Source organism: Urocitellus parryii, chromosome 8 (genome assembly GCF_045843805.1).
Source record: "Urocitellus parryii isolate mUroPar1 chromosome 8, mUroPar1.hap1, whole genome shotgun sequence".
In the NCBI taxonomy this organism is placed as follows: Eukaryota; Metazoa; Chordata; class Mammalia; order Rodentia; family Sciuridae; genus Urocitellus; species Urocitellus parryii.
Genome location: NC_135538.1, coordinates 56,360,263 through 56,378,673, shown reverse-complemented (window position 1 = coordinate 56,378,673; position 18,411 = coordinate 56,360,263). Strand labels below are relative to the sequence as shown.

Sequence of the window (18,411 nt, the reverse complement as noted above, 5' to 3'; positions counted from 1 at the left end):
GTACACGTACACTTACCACATGATGCAACCATGGTGCTCTTTAATATTTAACCAAAGGAACAAATTGTATGTCCACACAAAAACTTATCCACAATTTTTACAGCAATTTTATGCATAACTGTCAAAACCTGGAATCAACTAAACTATCCTTGTGTAGGTAAAGGAATACACTGTGGTACATGAAGAATAGGTGGACCAATAATTTAAAATATTTTAAAAATTTTTTTTAGTTGTAGGTAGAAATAATACCTTTATTTGTTTATTTTTATGTGGTACTGAGGATCAAACCCACAGCCTCATGCATGCTAGGCAAGCACTCTACCACTGAGCCACGACTTCAGTCCCCAGAATCTTTTTATGGTAGTGAAAATACTCTGTATGATACTATAATGCTAAATACATGGCATTATGTCCAAAACCACAGAACACACAATAACAGCACACCCTAATGTAAGCTAATGTATCATTATCACCATTTAGGTGATAATGCCGTGTCAATAAAGATTCATCATTTATAACAAATGTACCACACTGATGGAGAAGGCTATGCGTATATACGGACAGGCAGTAGGTATGGGGGAAATCTGTTTCTTCCTCTAATTTTGCTATGAATTCAAGTTTATTAAAAAAATAAATATCTAGTTGCACATCCACCTAAAAGTAGTACTGTTGATTTTAGAGATAGTTATAAGACTGAACTTTAGTTTTTCATTATGAAAACAAGAAGTTATCAGAGCAATGAAAGAAAAAATATATAATATAAAAAATATTTATGGCACTTTGGAGATATTCATAGTTTTCCGGGAACCCTGTTAAGAAGCACAACATGAATTGCTTAGCTTAATTCACAAGGCCCCATTATAGTCTCAGAGGCTACACAGACCCTCTCAATAAGAGGGCAGAAAAATTACAGCGTGGAGATGATGTTGGCTTTCTTAAGTCAATCACATTTACTAATTATTATTATTTTTGCCACTTAAGGCTGAAGAGAAATAACAACTTTCATGCTTCTCAGAAGTTAACTTAATAACACTGTACTTTAATAAAACTCAGCCAATTGTGCTTTTCTTATTTTTTGTCTCCCAGAGCTTGGAAATAACCAACACTGTCTAACTCTGGAGCACTCTTAACATAGGCAGCTAATTCAGTACAGGGCACAGATGTCTTTCTTTAGCCAACATTCTTGAACAAAAAGCCTACTCTTAGCTCCTCTTGTAGTTCACTGGTGAGTTAAGGAAAAGGTCTTACAGTAGTAGCCTCATCAAAAGGCAGCAAAAGCTAAAAGCGGCCAAAGGAGAAGAAAAGCATTGTAACCTTATTCTCAATTCAACTGGATGGGAAAACAGAAAAGAAATCAAGCATATCTAAAGATGACAAAGATACAGCAAGTCACGATAAGGGGGTCACATATAGAAGAAAGCCCCAGAGCAATACTCTGTCCTGTCTTCCCAAATTCTCCAGCAAGTCACTGAGCCCCTGTACCCAACCTCCTAAACTTTAATAGATTGTACAAATCAGCTGTACGACCATGAAGATAAGAAGAGACTACAACATACCATGTGGAAATGTGGGTAGCATAATGTAGATGATGCTGATGGCTTATACCAGTAAGACCCAAGGATGTGTCCTGTCTGGGGAGATTAAGAGTGAAGGGGAAAGGGGCTGGGTTGTAGCTCAGTGGTACAGTGCTAGCCTTACATGTTCAAGACACTGAGTTGGATCCTCAGCACCTTATAAAAATAAACAAATAAAATAAAGGTATTGTGAAGGGGAAAGGAGAAATACAATAGGATCTTTGTACAACCAAAGAAAACAATAAAAGTATGACCAGGGAGGAGGAAAGAGGAAACCAAAATATAATTAACATGTGATTGTAACTACTGACCAGAGAGATGAGATTACTGCAGCAACAGGTTTTACAATTACTGAGCGTCATCCAATAGAGTGGTGTTGTTAAAAAATCCATCTTCTCCAATAATCCCTGGGAGACATAACACAACTAAGGAGGACCCATACTAGGGACATGATGGCCCCACATTTCTGAACCTATTTCCTCACCCTTTGAAAAGGGATGGCCCTATGACACTCTGGCTAACAGAATGCAGAGAAATTAGAGTGACCAGTCTAGGCATCAAAAGGCTTGTGCCTTCCAGCTCTCCCTCTTGGAATCCACTCCTGAGTCACCAAGTGAACAAGCCTGGGCCAGTCTACTAGCAGATGAGACCACACAGATCCAAGCTGAGATAGCCCAGTAGTCCCAGGCCAGGCCCCAGACATGTGAGAGCCAAGCCAAGATCAGACAACTGACTTGCAGCTGGCCACACACATGGCAGCCCTTAGCTAAGCCCAGAACTGCCTGGTCAACCCAGGGATCAGAAGAAAAAAAAAAAAAAAAAAAGGCTATTATTCTAAACTAAGTTTTGATGTGGTCTATTACATAGCAAAGCCAACTGACACAATACCCTTTGAGAAAACCTGGCTTTAGCCTAAATAACCTCTAGGTAGAATTTAGCTTCTTTTTCAGTCTTAGGAAGTCACACCTCCTTTTGGGGAAATATGTGCTTCACTGAAGTCTTTACATACCATCACTCTTTCCATCCTGCTGAGGGTACGAGTTGTAGAACATTCCCTTCCCATCGTGGGTCCAGGCCATACAGCTGAACTTGACTCTTTCAAGCACATCAGGAAGTTCTTTGGCACCATCGACTTTCATGAACTTGATCGTCACCCAGTCTGAGCCACTGGCACTCAGACCATAGGCAAAATATTCACCATCTTCACTGAAGGCATAACCTATGGGACACAGAACCAATCAGATGGTGAAATGGGACACAACTCCTAACCTTGCGTGCTATCCTCCATGCTGACCGACAAAGCTGTTTGCCATTAACACAGAAGCAGAAAATGGCAGCAGAATAATCAGGAAGGCTAATAGTGAGCAACCCTAGGGTTCAGCCCAGGTCTTACAGGAATCACTCCTATGACCCTGGACAAGGTCCCTAACCTCTCTAGGTCTTAGTTTCTTCACTGGTAAAAGGAAGCATAGGATTACATGCCCAGAAAGTTGCTTCCATTTTGAAATTTTTATAATTTGATAGGCAGTTCAGTTAAAAGCAGAGCTCATCTGAGACTTCTAGCATATTTTATTCATATGCTAAAGGGAATAAGGGGAAAAGAAAACTGCTTTTAGAGTAATGACTGAATTATGACACAAACCACATAATAGAATTAAATTGTAGCTATTAAGTCATTTATGGGACAGACTCCAGACTATTTGAAATCCCTCTTTACAACCTCATTTTCAGAGCATTACTGGCACCCAAAGATTGATGGCCACACTATCTGACATCATAGGCCCAGGTAAGTAGAGCTTGAGGATTTGCAATAAATGCTCATTACATACACATTTCAAAAGTGACCAAAAAGCAACACAGTTGTGTCATGTCCAGTCTTTAGGACCCAAAGACAGAATATTCTTACCACTGTGGAATGTTTCTGAACAAATATTTACATGTTTTATGTCATCTTTTACAATTATGAGGTATGTACAGCATTTGATACCACATCTACTAATACAGACTCCAACACCAGAGATTTCCTCTTAGGAATTTTGCTAAACTTTACTGTGGATTGAAAACTGTAAGAAGCTCAACTATTACCAGAGGTTTTCTACTCTTCTGCACAGAATTTTAATAGGAGATTAGTTTAAAATTTCATGAAACCTACTTATTAATACTTGTGAGTCCTATATAGCATCCAGGCTCATATATATGTAAATGCAAAATAAGAGTCTGAAAGGTAATGAGGGAGAAGAAAGATATTCACCTTTTATTGTACAGAACAGAACACTGTAGTGTTTGGATTATTTCTACATAGTTAGAAAATGTTCAGGAAAATTTTTCAAAAAACATTTTGATTTAAAATATGTCTAAAAAAGTCATATACTAAAAAAAAAGGCTTGACATGTTTATTCATAGTGTCACTTCCCTATAATACCACTCTGAGAAAACTCATCAACTGAGGCCAGGTCTTGTTCCTAATTCACCTTCTCACCCATCAGGGCCTTGTATGCAGCAAATATTCCATAAAGAAGCGACTGGAATGCATCAACAGGACAAGAGGCAAGCCTCTGTTATAATAATGAAGTCCTTACTCATCATATATAGATTGTAAGATATATCTTGGTGAAAACTAAACAATTCCTATACAAAATACATTATGGCAACACAACCAGTATACGGAAATCATTAAAACTACAGACTTAGATTTATGGAACACTTTTTATCAAGGTGCTGGTGTCTTTCAATACTGATTCAATAAAGATCCATTATTTACATACTCAGGACTATTCTGGGGAAGGAACACAGCACTATGGAGAAACCCAGTCACTGTTCTCAATTCTAGAGAGCCAGTAGAGTTCTGCTTTATCCACAGAACAGATGGAACTCTAGGGGAAATGCTGAGCCAACTTAGATACCTGTATTGTTAGAGGACAGGGCATCAAGCAATCCAATTTCTACAAGGCTGTTTGTACTTTTTTTTAACTTTTAATTCTAACATACTGGAGGTTAACTAGGCTTTAAATCTCTGATTATTCCCCCCAAGGAAACCGATTTGGTAATATTCTTTTCTGATTTCCTTTTATAATTGGAACATTCTTTATACAGCTTAAATTTCTTATAAAAGAGGATGCAAGTTTCTCTAATCACTGATAGGCCTAAGGGATGTTATAGGAAATAATATTGATACTTCAAGATCCCAGAAGCTAATTTGGGTCCAGTGGAAATTATTATTCTCCAGTTCTGCTTCATGCCACCAGAGTGAGAAAGATGAATGTGACTATTTATGTGTTCTAAATATATTGTTCAAAAGTTAGCTTTCCTAATATTGTGTGTGCATCTGCTCTACAATATGGTTCAGACCCTGCCTGGCATTTCAGAGGTGAAGGCACTGCACTAACTTCAGATCTGTGAGTAAAACTTAGGCCCTCCTGAGGGTCTGGTGTACCACTCACCTCGGAGAGCCACTGTTCCATCGTCAGATAGTATGTTGGGGTCAAGAAACACTCTGGCCTCACCCTCTAAAGAATCTTGCACGTATAATACTCGTTGGTTCTGCAAACCTGTATTATAAAAATAAAAATACCTAGGGACAGAGATGGTCTTTATTTAGTTTAACTCCATACAATAAAATGCCCCAGCTAAACACATAAGCAAAAAATAAAACTCCAAACAAAACCCCAAACATAGAAAGTTACAACTTTAATTGGCCTCGACAGGGACATGAAGGCCCCAAGTGTGAAAAGGCCTACCAATTCCCTATACCTAGAACTTATGACCTGAACTGCATTCTGTATGCAAATAATTTATTGTAATTCTGCACATTAGCTATATAGAGACAAGCACTGATTTGCAAAAATTAAAACTGATATTCAAAATAAAATGGTACCTTTTTCTTTTAATTGAAGAAGCAAGCAGATTTTCTAAAATAAAATTCTAGTTTGCTTCCCTGGCTAGCCTGCTAAGGTATGGGGCCAGTGCACTTGTTTGATAAAGGGCAAAACTGCATATATTTCAGGATTTGTGGGACATACATATTATGAAAGCAGCTGTGGCCAATACATAAATAAATGGGCATGGCTGTGTTCCAATTAGACTTTATCAAAAAAACAGGTGGCAGGCAGGGTCTGGCATGCAGGTCTACTTTAGAGATCTCTGTGCAAGTGGGGGAAGGGCCTAAGAAATCCTAAAGCAAATATGTAATGGTGGCTTCAAAGAGATTTAAAAAAAGAACAAGAGAATACATTTAAGTAGGTGTTAAAAGAGAGGAACAAGAGGGCTGAACTCACAGACTCCACTTCCTGACCCATTTCATCATTCTTAGAAGGATAAATGCAAATAATAAAATGTTCTCAAGTAGCAATATAAGCCAAAGATAATTAATTTTAGAGGCAAACACATCTCTATTGTTTATGAATCATCCTATCTTATCAACTACTAGCCACGGGACAACAGTGATTTCCTATAATCTAGTTCTTTATAGGACATATCTCTACTAAACTTTAAACTTCTTAACCATTACTTTACGAATTTGGATCAAACCTAAAAGAATAAAAATACATTATTCATATATTCAAGCACAGAAATTAATTCCCATTATAATCAAATTATTGTATAAACTGATAAGCTGTTTAGAACTTGTATTTTAAAATTTAAGAAAGCATTCAAACTGAAAAATAGAAAATGAAATGAAAGCAATCCCACATACCGCTTTCCTTTCTTGAAGTGGCAACTATACTTGGGATAGTCGTACAGTTCAGTCATTCTCTCTTTGTATAAACCTCTGATGGGACACTGCTCGAGAAAGGGCACAGTGATCTTGTTCTGGGCCTCCACGAAGGCCTGTGGAGAAACCAAAATGGACAAAGCTGATCACATGTAAGATTTCCCATGTGGAACGTTATCCATTAATATGTACCAGCAAAATCATGTCTTTCCCTTAATAAAAACTCTTACATGGAACTAACCCAACTAATGCTTACAGAGCAAATCTTAACTCATTTAAAATCACAAAAATCCTATAGAGAAGATTCTTTTATCAGGCCAACTTTACAGATAAGAAAACTGAGGCTCCAAGTTCAAAATCTGCCTAACATTAAACAGGCAGGGAGTAGCAGAACCAGCTCCTCAACCTATGCTCTCCACATACCCTGCTTGAAAGTGATCTGTTTACAGTGCCAAAGTTCTTGTTCAGCAGGTGTCGCTCCCAGAAGAAATCAAAGAGAAAATGAGATATCCAGACACTACTACACTGATTTTGTTTTTGACCTACTATTCAAGACCTACCACCATATCAACTCCAGAGAACTTTGTTAAAATTTGCAACTAAAGAATATTTTTTAAGAAATGGAAATTGGTATTGAATAAGAATATGGACAATGGTTTATAAGAAGGGTAAGAGATGGCCTGAAGCATTCAGGAGATCTTGGCAGCAAAGGCAGGGAAAGGGGCTGTTTAAAAAAGATCAGTTGTATCCAAGCACACCCTATTTATAACTAAACAGTTAGAATATTTATGGTACTATAAAAACTTGGCCACACAATAATTCATGTCTGGCTGTTGGTAAGAAATAAGAATAACTGTGTCAGCTCTAAATTCAACAGAAAGTTTCATCAGACATCTATACATAAGTAAATCATTAGGGGAAAACTTCAGGAAACAATTAAGAATGTATTTATATGGCACAGATTTATTATTACCAGTCCAATTCTGGACACATTATCAAGCTTTCAGGGTCCATCTGAACTCAGAATGTTCTTTTAAGTGCTTTGGGTTCCCCTACCCAAACCACCAACCCTGAGCTAAAGAATCATTTTGTGCTGAGAAGCTATTCTAAATTTCATTAATGTTCAAAATGCACTTGAAAAAAGAAAGAATGTAAAGCATGAATATAGTGATTAACAACAATTTTGCAAGAGGACCAATTCAAGAAAAATAAAATTGTTATAGGTTACAATTTTTATCAGGCAGAAAATAAAATTTGTTGAGTTCTACAGAATATATTCTCACCTGTCTATTGTGAAGACTTGGCAAACTGCCTTGGCCTGTTTTCCTAAGGCCCTTAACTAAAAAAGATTTTAAAGATATTTTTAAAGAACAGGGGGCAGAGGGACCAACAGAGACCCACTGTTACCTTGTGGATTACAATGCCTAAAATATTTACTATGTGGCCCAGTATATAAAGAGTTTGATGACCCCACTACATCTCACTAAAAAGAGTGTGAAGGAAGAAAATAGCTTTTGCTTTTAGTTACAAAACTGATGCATATCTGAGAAGCCACACAGTGGCAGTAGCAGTTTGAAGATCACGAAGTGTGTCCAAGAGCATGATCTCATTTTACAGTGGAAGGAAGTATCATGCCTACTTCACAGACAGGGAGATGGAAGCATGTGGTATAAAAGACCCTGGTCAAGATCAAGCAGTAAGTTAGCAACATCTTTGAGGCTGGAATTGCTATATATCAGTCACAATAACAGACTGATGTTGAATGTGAGGATGAAGCAGATCCACTGGGAGAAGAAAGGGGCAGCCTGGGTCTCCTGTGATTTCCTCCTACTTGGGCTAGGCTAGGCTAGGCTCAACTAGGCTGGGCTGGCTGGGCTGGGCAGGGCTGGGCAGGACAAGCAGATCAGGGGGCTGGGGCATCCATGTGGACTTAACTAAAACCTAGCATGCATGAAGAAACTAAGGATAGAAGGAACTTATCTTATCATAAAGGTCATATATGACAAACTCAAAGTTAACATCATAGTGAATGGAGAAAACCTGAAAGTATTTCCTTTAAAATATGGAACAAGATAAAAACGTCCACTCTCACCACTCCTATTCAATATAGTATTAGATATTCTAGACTGAGTAATTAGGCAAGAGAAGAAAATAAAAGGTCTAAAAACAGGAAAAAAGTAGCCGGTTACAAATTCAATATATAAAAATCAATAGCTTCTCTATATACAAATAATGAACCTGCTCAGAAAGAAATCAGGGAAAATAATCCCATTCACAATAGCCTCAAAAAACAAACAAACAAAACCTAGGAATAAATCTAACCAAGAAGGTGAAAGACATCTACACTGAAAACTAAAGAACACTGAAGAAAGAAATTGGAACACAAGGAAGATGGAAAGATCTCCCATGTTCATAGATAGAAAGAATGAATATGGTTAAAATTGTTAAAATGGCCATATTACCAAAAGCAATATATAACTCAATGCAATTCCCATCAAAATACCAACTACATGCTTCACAAAATTAGAAAAAAACAGTCCTAAAATTCATTTGGAAAAACAAAAGACCAGAATAGCCAAAGCAACTCAAAGCCAAAAAAGCAACAATGGAGGCATCACAAAACCCGGCTTCAAGTTATACTCCAGAGCTATAGTAACAAAACCTTCATGGTACTAGCACAAAAACAGGTACACAGACCAATGGTACAGAACAGAAGACAATGGGACAAACCCGATGTCTACAGTTGGCGGATCCTAAACAAAGGCACCTAAAACATACATTGTAGAAAAGACAGCCTCTGTAACACATGGTGCTGGGAAAACTGGTTATCAATGTGTAGAAGAATGAGACTAGGCCCTTATCTTTCACCCTGCACAAAAGTCAACTCAAAATGGAGCAAAGACCTAGGACTTAAACCAGAAACTGCAACTTCTAGAAGAAAATGTTGGATCAACATTCAAACATAAAGGCAGGGGCTATAACTTCCTCAATAGGATTCCGAAAGCTCAGAAAATAATACTGAGCTTCAATAGATGGATAATAATTAAAAATTTTATTCACAGCAAAGGAAACAATTAAGAATGTGAAAAGAAAACCTACAGAATGGGAGGAAAATCTTTGCTAGCTACTCTTCTGACAGAAGATTATATAAAGAACTCAAAAACTCACCATCAAAAAGATAAAAAATCCAGTAAATGGGCAAATGAATTAAATATATGCTTCTCAAAAGAAATATAAATGGCCAATAAAAATATGAAAAAAATGTTCAACGTCTTTAGCAATTAGGGAAAAGCAAATCAAAACTATACCAATATTTCACCTCACTCCATTTAGAATGGCAGCCGTGAAGAATACAAACAATAAATGCTAGAGAAGAGGTGTGGGATGGGGGGAAGGAACACACTGTTGGTAGGACTATAAATTATTATAACCACTGTGGAGATCGTTTGGAGGTTCCTCAAAAGACTAGGCATGGAACCACCATATGACTCAGCTATATCACTCCTTGGTATTTATCCTAAAGAATTAAAGTCAGCATACTACAGTGATACATGCATACCCATGTTTACAGCAGCACAATTCACAATAGCCAAATTATGAAACCAGCCTTGGTGTCTATCAATGGAGAAATGAATAAAGAAAATATGATACACACACACACACACACACACACACACACACACACATATATATACACACACACACACCACAAACACACACACATACACAGTGGAGTTTTATCTGGTCATATAGAAGAATGAAATTATGTTATTTGTAGGAAAATAGATGGAATTTGAGAAAGTCAAGGGCCATATATTTTCTCTCATATGTAGAAGCTAGAGAAGAAAAAGGAAAAGAAAGATTGGGGGGTGTGCCTCATGAAAATCAAAGGGAGATTAGTAGAAGAAGAGGGGTGAGGAGGAAGGAGGACAGGCAAAGGAGAAATACTTGAAACAAAAATGATCAAATTATACTGTTATATCATGTGCATACATGAATATGGAATAACGAGTCCCACTTTTTTATGATTATAATGCACCAATAAAAAATTTTAAAAAGACCTTGGTGTGTAGTGCTGATCTTGGCATTGTGGAGGGAGGTAGGTGATGAATCCAAGACAAGATCTTTGCCATGAGAGCTCGCATTCTACTGGGAGAGCAAACCCAAGCCATAGGATTGCAGAGGGTGGCTGATTCTGAGAATATACGCAGGGGAATCAGTGGGGCCACACTGCCACTCACAGCATCATGTGTAGCCCAGCGCTGGTCCCTCAACTGTCGGCTACCAGCCTGCTCATGATGAGATGAGTACAGATTCCAGGGTGAGTACTGAGAACCTTTGTAGCAATGTGACATTGTTGCAGCACTTTGAGTTATATTTTACAACCTCAATCCACAATGGTTTAGAAACTGACAAACCAATCTTTTGTGCAGATCTTGGCGGGCACTTACTTAAACAGGTGGGCAGGCAAGCCCTTCTGCAGGGGTCTAGAATTGAGGTCTGAGAACTAAGATTGAGTAGCAATGCAAGGTGGGACAGAGTGCCCCAGAAAGGTGAAACCACAGGTGTAGGGTCCCTGGCAGGGGGAGGAGGTTGGCAAGTATGAAAAGTGAGATCAGGGGCACGGAGGGAGGGAGACAGGAGGTGCTGGCTGAGGGTGGAGGATGCTGCACCTTATAGCCAGATAAGAAGCTTCCATCTTTGACGAAAGTGCAAAAAAGCCATGGCTGGTTAAGGAGACTTTTAGGAAAACCATGTTTATCTTTTTTAAAAGATTAGCCTGCATTGGATGAAGAAGAGACTGGGGCTGGGGAACAAAAAGTGGAACCAGGAAGGCGAATTATGAGACTGGGGCAGTCCAGGTAAGAGGCCAAGTAGAACAGCTGGCCTCTTGAAGGAGCAGGAACAACTACTGTAATAGGAATAGACACAGAAAATGTGCACAGTGCACATCAGTTTGCAGTTTTGATGTCTACTTTCTAGAAAGGCTTTCCAGAACATTCTAAGTAAGTAGTCTGAACGCCAAGTAGGTTCCCACACTGAGACCCCAGCAGGCTGATGGTCTTGACTGGTCTCACCTTTTCCTCTGGGGAATCTTGAGGACAACACTCTAATGCTGAACTACATTCAGGCTGCCCTTAGGCCTTGGCGGGTGCAAAGGTCATAGGATGCTCAGTTCATTTTTCTATTTTCTTTGGAAAGTTGTGTGCTTCAATGGTTTCTCTATTTTGCTTTGCCTTTTTGACATCACAGTATAATCACAAATACTATGACGGAGTCCAGCTTACCTAAAAGCAGATCCACTGCCTTTTCTCATATAATATTTTCATAAAACACAATACCAGGCTTAATAATGCTATTAAATAATTTTAAGATTAATACATCCAATTTTGTGGCCTCCCATCCACAAATGTTCATCTACTGCTTTAAGTAGAGTGGTACTTAAAGTCTGTACTCTTCCAAGTCAAGTATCTAGATGCAAAATCAAAAAATGTTCAAATTCCTAAAAGTCTCAAGTTCTATCATGACACATATCTTCGTACTTGGGAAAATTTTTCTCATGAAGATGGTAGCACATTTTCTGTAAAGAGGCTTTGCTAAATTTAGAGTTTCAAAGAATGTCTAATATTTCTAATACTTTAATCAGGAAAATACCTTGTCATTTATGTATATATTAATTCTTGATCTGTGTGGCTTCTTGGTCTAAAAACTAGAACAAATTTGGGCAAAAGGGATAAGGATAAAAGAAATAAAAATATTGGAAGAATCACATGGTGATAAAGAAGCACAGTGAGGCAAATGCAGAATCTTTGGTCTTCAAGGAGTTTTATCATGCACAGTCACAAATCAGGATTTATTATAATAACTGACACATGAAAGTCCATTTATGATGCATGGAGCTGAGCTTCTAAAGGGGACTAACATTTTAGATTTTATAATTGAGACTAACTGGAACACATTTTCCTAGCAAAGAGTAACTACTCAAAACTAAGAAATCCTATTCATATCTCATTTGATTTGACTATTGTAAGGCTTAAAAACCAAGCAAAATCAATACAGCTATTATGGATAACAGTATGGAAGTTCCTCAAAAAACTAAAAGTAGAACTACCATATGATCCAGCAATTCCACTACTGGGTATATATCCAAAAGGGATGAAATCACACAAAAGAGAGATTTGCATGCCCATGTTTACTGCAGCACTAGTCACAACAGTCAAAATACAGAATCAATATATAATCTTCAGTGGCTGAATGGATACTTACACACTAGAATATTATTCAGTCATAAAAATACACGAAACCCTGTCATTAGCAGCAACATGGATAGAATTGGAGGTCGTTATGTTAAGTGAAACAAGTCGAGCATAGAAGGGCAAATATTTTTTCTCACTTGCTTGAAGAAATTGTGAAAGAAGAAAACTGAATAGTGGTCACTAGAGACAGGAAAAGGTAAATTGGAAGCAGAACAGAAAGAAGGTCAATAAAGGACACCAAAAACACAGAGTGAAGGAATCACAACTGGTTCTCCTTCAGTTCTTCCTATTTGGGGGCAAAACAATCTAGGATATATTTCACAATGACTAGATGAGCACAAAATTCCCAGCACATAAAAATGACTAATGGTTAGAAGAGATGGAAATGCCTATTATCCCTGATTTGATGATCACATTGTATACAGGTATTGAATAGCCATAATATACCCTGTAAAGATGAACAAATTGAAAATAATTTTAAAAACCAGTTTTCAATTCTAGAAATCTGCTGTACAACATTGTGCACATAGTTAATACTGTACTATGCACATAAAAATTTGTTACAAGGGTGGAAATCATGTTAAATGGGCCTATCACAATTTAAAGGGGCGGGAGAAGCAAGCTCCCTGGCAGAGGGTGAGTGAGTCTGGGAGTTGGAGATTCCTTTACTCCTCCTGCCTTTAAAAAGAATGTTTTCAAGTTGTCTCCACAAACACTGCACTTTAACACACGAAATACTCAAGTCTGATGAGATAAGCCAGGCACAGAACAACAAATACCTCATGATTTCACTTACATGTGGAATCTAGAAGGGTTAAGATCACAGAAAAAGTAAAATGGAAGTAACCAGAGGTTGGGATGAAGTTACTGGGGAGATACTGGTCCAAGGACATGGAATTTCAATTAGATGTAAGTTCAAGCCATCTACTGTACATTATGGTGACTATAGCTAATGACAATACACTGCACACCTGAAAACTGCTTACAGAGTTGATTTTAAAGTGTTCTTGCCACAAAAATGATAAGTATGTGAGGCATAGTATATGGCAAATACCTTGAGTTAGCCATTCCACAATGTATACATAGGGCAAAACAATGTGTTGCACAGTGTATATAAACATAAGAATTTTTTTCTTATTAATTGAATACATATATGTACACACACACATATATACACACTTAGGCAATACAGACATAAGTAGGCCCACTTACAGATTGCTCCACATCTAAATTCGTACATTCTAACTGCCTTTCTAAGCAGAAGTATAAATAAAAAAAAACAAGCTGGTGGTGTAGCTTGGTAGTAGAGCATTTGTCTTGTATGTGCTAGGTCCTGGGTTTAATACCTAGTAAGCCACCAAGATAGATAGATAGATAGATAGATAGATAGATAGATAGATAGATAGATAAACAAATAATACAGGTCATGAAAAAACATAAAACCATCCCTATTCTTTTACAATTCTTACATAAACGAATAAGCATGATGCTCGCAGTGACTCATTAACTAAATATTTATACAAAACAATGTGATATGCCACATGGTGATTAACAAGATGAATTAGAGATAAAGATAAATGCTATGAGAGTGCAAGAGAACAAAGGCAGGGGAAACTACCTCCAGGAGGGTTGAGTTGGCAGGGGGTGGTGTGGTCTGCAGGCGGTCAAGGTGACCAGGAGGGACTTCTGTGGGGAGACCTGCTTTTCATGTGTCAACCTCCCCTTTCCAACAACCAACAAAAACCAGGCATGGTATAATCTACACCCCGTGAACTTTGAGGAGTTTCTGCTACATGTATAGTTGGCACTCTGCACCCACACTAGATTTGACCAACTGTGAATTAAAAGCATTTTGGGGGGAAAATGGTTTCCTTACTAAACATGTATGAACTTTTTTTCCCTTGTCACTTTTCCTGAAACAATACAGTATAATAACTATGGATGCAGCACTGTGGCAGCTGTATATATTATATACATAATATATATTATATACATAATATATATTATGTATATAATCAACCTAGAGACGATTTAAAGTATATAGGAGAATATATGTAGGTTATATGCAAATATTACACCATTTCATATGAGGGACTTGAGCATCCGGGGCTTTGGTATCCAGGAGTGGTCCTGGAATCAATCTCCTGCAGACACCCAGGGATGAGAATGATATACAGAGGACCTAGTTAAAGAATTAGGAGCTCTAGAGAAAGTGGCTGGTGTCCCAGCAAAGCCTGGCAAGAATCCCAGCCTAGGTGACGGGCTGAGTGTCCAGGAGGCCAGGGGGCAGCAGTCTTGAATCCCCCTCACTTCAGCAAAATTCAGAAACTACTCTCCATGGGCAGGGATCCCCATATAGCAAGAAGTGGCAAAGCTCACCCAAAGCTGAGGACTAAGGCCCAAGAGGACAGGAGTTACCTAGAAGACTGGAAGTTGGTCATGCCAAACAGAGAAAGAGATACTTCTGCTTTCCAGGAAACACATCTATAAATTGAAACTACAGAAGATTGGGAAAAGGTGCTTTCCAAGGGTAATATGAGGAATCTCTACCCCCTCTCTTCCAAAAAAAAGTGTTCTCTTTTCCAGTACTCAGTGAACATGAACAAAAACCTTAAACCCCAAGAAGAAAAGTTTGTTCAGGACAGTTGTGACCTCATTGCCATGAACCTCAACTAAGTGAGGTGCCTTTCTCTTCCTGGCCCACAAGCCCCCCACTCATTCCTGAGGAAAAATATCTAATTCAACTCATGAGAGCCCAGATCCTTTTGACTTGTCCTTTAAAGTAACAGCCCATCTCCTTTAGGACCACCTGCTCTCGGGTAAGGAGAACTCATAATAGGGAGCTGCTAAGCTACACAAGGTCAACAAGCCAGGTGGGGCCTTCTAGAAGGCCAATGAGGGCTCTTTCTACATTCTCAGCCCATTCCCAACTTGTTCCCTTACTGGGGCTAGTTATTATCAACCATGGACAATGGAAACAGAGATGCTCATTTTAACCCCAGGATAAAGCTTTGTTTTCAATACTAGTCATTACCAGGAAATCCAAATCAAAGCTAAAATTTTAATCCCATTTATCTCAGAGACTCTACTGAGCAGAAACCTGGTAAGAAAAGTGGCTATTTGCACCTCAAATCCAAACCCAAACTTCAATTACATATGGATTATGAAGAAAGTAAAACACATCCACATCCTTTCTTGAATGATCCTGTTATCAGTGAGGAAGTCCAAAGGAAAATAAGAATACTTGGAAAATAGGAAAAACAATATACACTGAAGATCATGGGATGTGGCCAAAAGAAATCTATTTCTTTCTGATACTTTGGAGTCAGAGAGGGGTGTCTGATTTTTGCGGGCCAATCAGAGCATCTCAGCTCCAGATCCTGGGCTCCAAGATATCCTTGCAGGAAAAAGCTGCAGCTATCCTTAGCATGACTTGCACACACTCCAGAGGAGCCCACCTGTTCTAGTCCCACAGCAGTTACTTTGGGAATGCACAGGACCAGGCCTGAGAAACTGAGTGTGCTTGTCTAGATATGCCACCTACACAATGTTCTCAAGGAGAAACATCTGGCCCAGGTGAGGTGCTCTGTATGCAAATAAAAGGACTGGGTCCAGAAAATGACAGTTATGTCTTCAAAGAATCTGAAGTTGACTTTCTTTCTCCATCAGATCTTATCATATGCAACTGTGCACTCTCAGTAAGGATCCTGGGTTCCTGTAGCTGGCACCTCCATAACACAGATATTACAGATATCACTATTTTCTATGCTAATTCCCTTCTACTTTCTTCAATATAAGTAAACTCTGTTTTTATTAGCAGTATTTCCCCCATCAATTTCCCTCTATGAGCAACAGTCAGTAAACTAGTTGTGAACCCTAGCAAAGCAATCAGAAAGGGTTTTTTTTTCAGGAGCAGAGCTGAACACTGGCAGATAGAAGTCATCTCATTTTAGGAGAGATGGGGCTGTTAAGGACTGTGTGAAACCTAGAGATAAGACCCATCTTTCCTTATCACATAGGAGAAGTGGCTAAAAACAAAAGATTAAAGATGAGCAGAGGACCTAAGAGACAAAGAGACTGATTCCCAGAGATACCATGTGCACCCTGGTCCAGACTAGCATAAATGCATTCACCCTGGACTCCAATTCTGTGAGCTACGCAGCTCTTCTTCTTATAGGAGCCAGACTGAGCTGGGTTTAAGATGCTGTTCATCAACAGTCCTGGTTACAATAGCCCTCCCAGGGGCCATGAGTTTGCTGAGCAATGTGAGGCTGGATGACCAGGAACAGGCCTGGAGGAGGAGGAACTCAGAGGAGTTTGACTGCAGACTGGCCTGGAGGAGGAGGAACTCAGAGGAGTCTGACTGCAGACTATCTACCTGGAACTAGAATAAGTTATTTGCACTAAAGGGATTTATCATTAGATTAAAAAAAATGAAATCAAACTAAACATTCAAATCAAAAAGTGTTTGGAATAAAAAAAAGTTAATGAACTAGGAAAATTTTAAAAGTATAACTTTTATGTCATAGAGCTGCTTCTTTAAAAGAAAGGTTTGTAGTTAGATGTACCAAAGGTCTGGCTAAACTAATCACAAAAAGGGGGAAAAAGTTATAGATACTCAGAAATTAGGAATGACAAAGAAATGTAACCACAGACAGGGAGAGTAAAGTCATTTCAAGAGAATAACCCCTGCCAGTAAAGTTGAAAACTTCAACAAGATGGATAATTTTCTAAGGAACACAAATGACTAAAAGTGATTCCACAAGAAAATCTGAGCAGAGAAATAACCATGAATAAAGTGGGAAAAATAGCCTAAGGATTAAAAAAAAAGACTTATCCTGGGTCGCTGTAAAAACAAGGTCTTTCAGTGGTTCCAGAAGCAGATAATTTCTATGCTATTTAATGATTGGTGCTAAGGCAACAGTGAACATTTATTAAGCACTTATTGTGTGCCTGTCGCTTTGAAGAAGGGTTCAAAAACACTTATTTAATTTTCACCACAACTATGTAAGGTGGTTTTCTCCAAATTATAGGCCAGAAAATTGAAGCTTGGAGAGGCTAAAAACATGGCCTCACATCCAGTAAAACTGTGGAGCTATAATTCAAACCTGTCTTTCTACTTCTAAAGAACTACCTCAAGGATGGGAATACAGATCTCTACTGAAATCAGATGCTCCAGAAGCAGAGTTGGGCACCTGTGTTTTTAACGAGTGCCCCAGATGATTTTTTTGAGTGTGTACTTTTTCCCATTAGACATGACAGAATGGGATAGTAAAATGAATTTTAGGCAACTAAATATGAAAAAAATTAAACAAACAAAGTAGGTTCAAAGAAGTCATAATTATCTTATTTCTTTAGCTGTAAGCTGTTTTCCCAAAGATAAGTATGTCTGTCTTTTATCTAATTGTTTTTTTTTTCTTTTACATTATTGGAGATTGAACCAAGGGCCTTGCACCTGCTATGCATACTAGATATATATACTAATATAAATACTAGATACTGTATGTCATGTCAACATTCCTTACAGAAAAACCACGTCACTGATACCAAAGCTGAGTAACTGCCCACAGGGAAAATATTAATGGCAAGTACTTCAAGCACTTTGAAGGCAGAATTAGACAGGCAGAAAGGCAAGAGTAACAGAGGGATGGAAATATTAACGTCTTCACAGCTTTTCCTTCACCCTTATCAAGATAACCTGCCCCTGCTCCAACCTATTGCTTAGGTCATATGTCCCAGGGATTGTCCCTCCCTACAGGAAGTTATAAAAGTTGTTAATTAATGTACCCAGGGGCACCTTCCTGCCTGGATCACTCCATTCCCCCCCCCCCAATCTGTCTGCTTCTCACCTTTGGTCATCCCACCTGGC

The 18,411-nt window shown here is 38.4% G+C and overlaps 1 protein-coding gene across 1 annotated transcript in view; it reads right to left on the bottom strand.

Moving 5' to 3' along the window:
* Prep (prolyl endopeptidase) overlaps positions 1-18,411 on the bottom strand; it is a 118,238-nt gene that overhangs the window by 85,151 nt on the left and 14,676 nt on the right. The window contains exons 3-5 of the mRNA XM_026389600.2: positions 6,268-6,401; positions 5,015-5,145; positions 2,584-2,793 (exon numbers count right to left, since the gene is read on the bottom strand). Coding sequence (XP_026245385.2) covers positions 2,584-2,793; positions 5,015-5,145; positions 6,268-6,401 — 475 coding nt within the window. The remainder of the gene's footprint in view (positions 1-2,583; positions 2,794-5,014; positions 5,146-6,267; positions 6,402-18,411) is intronic.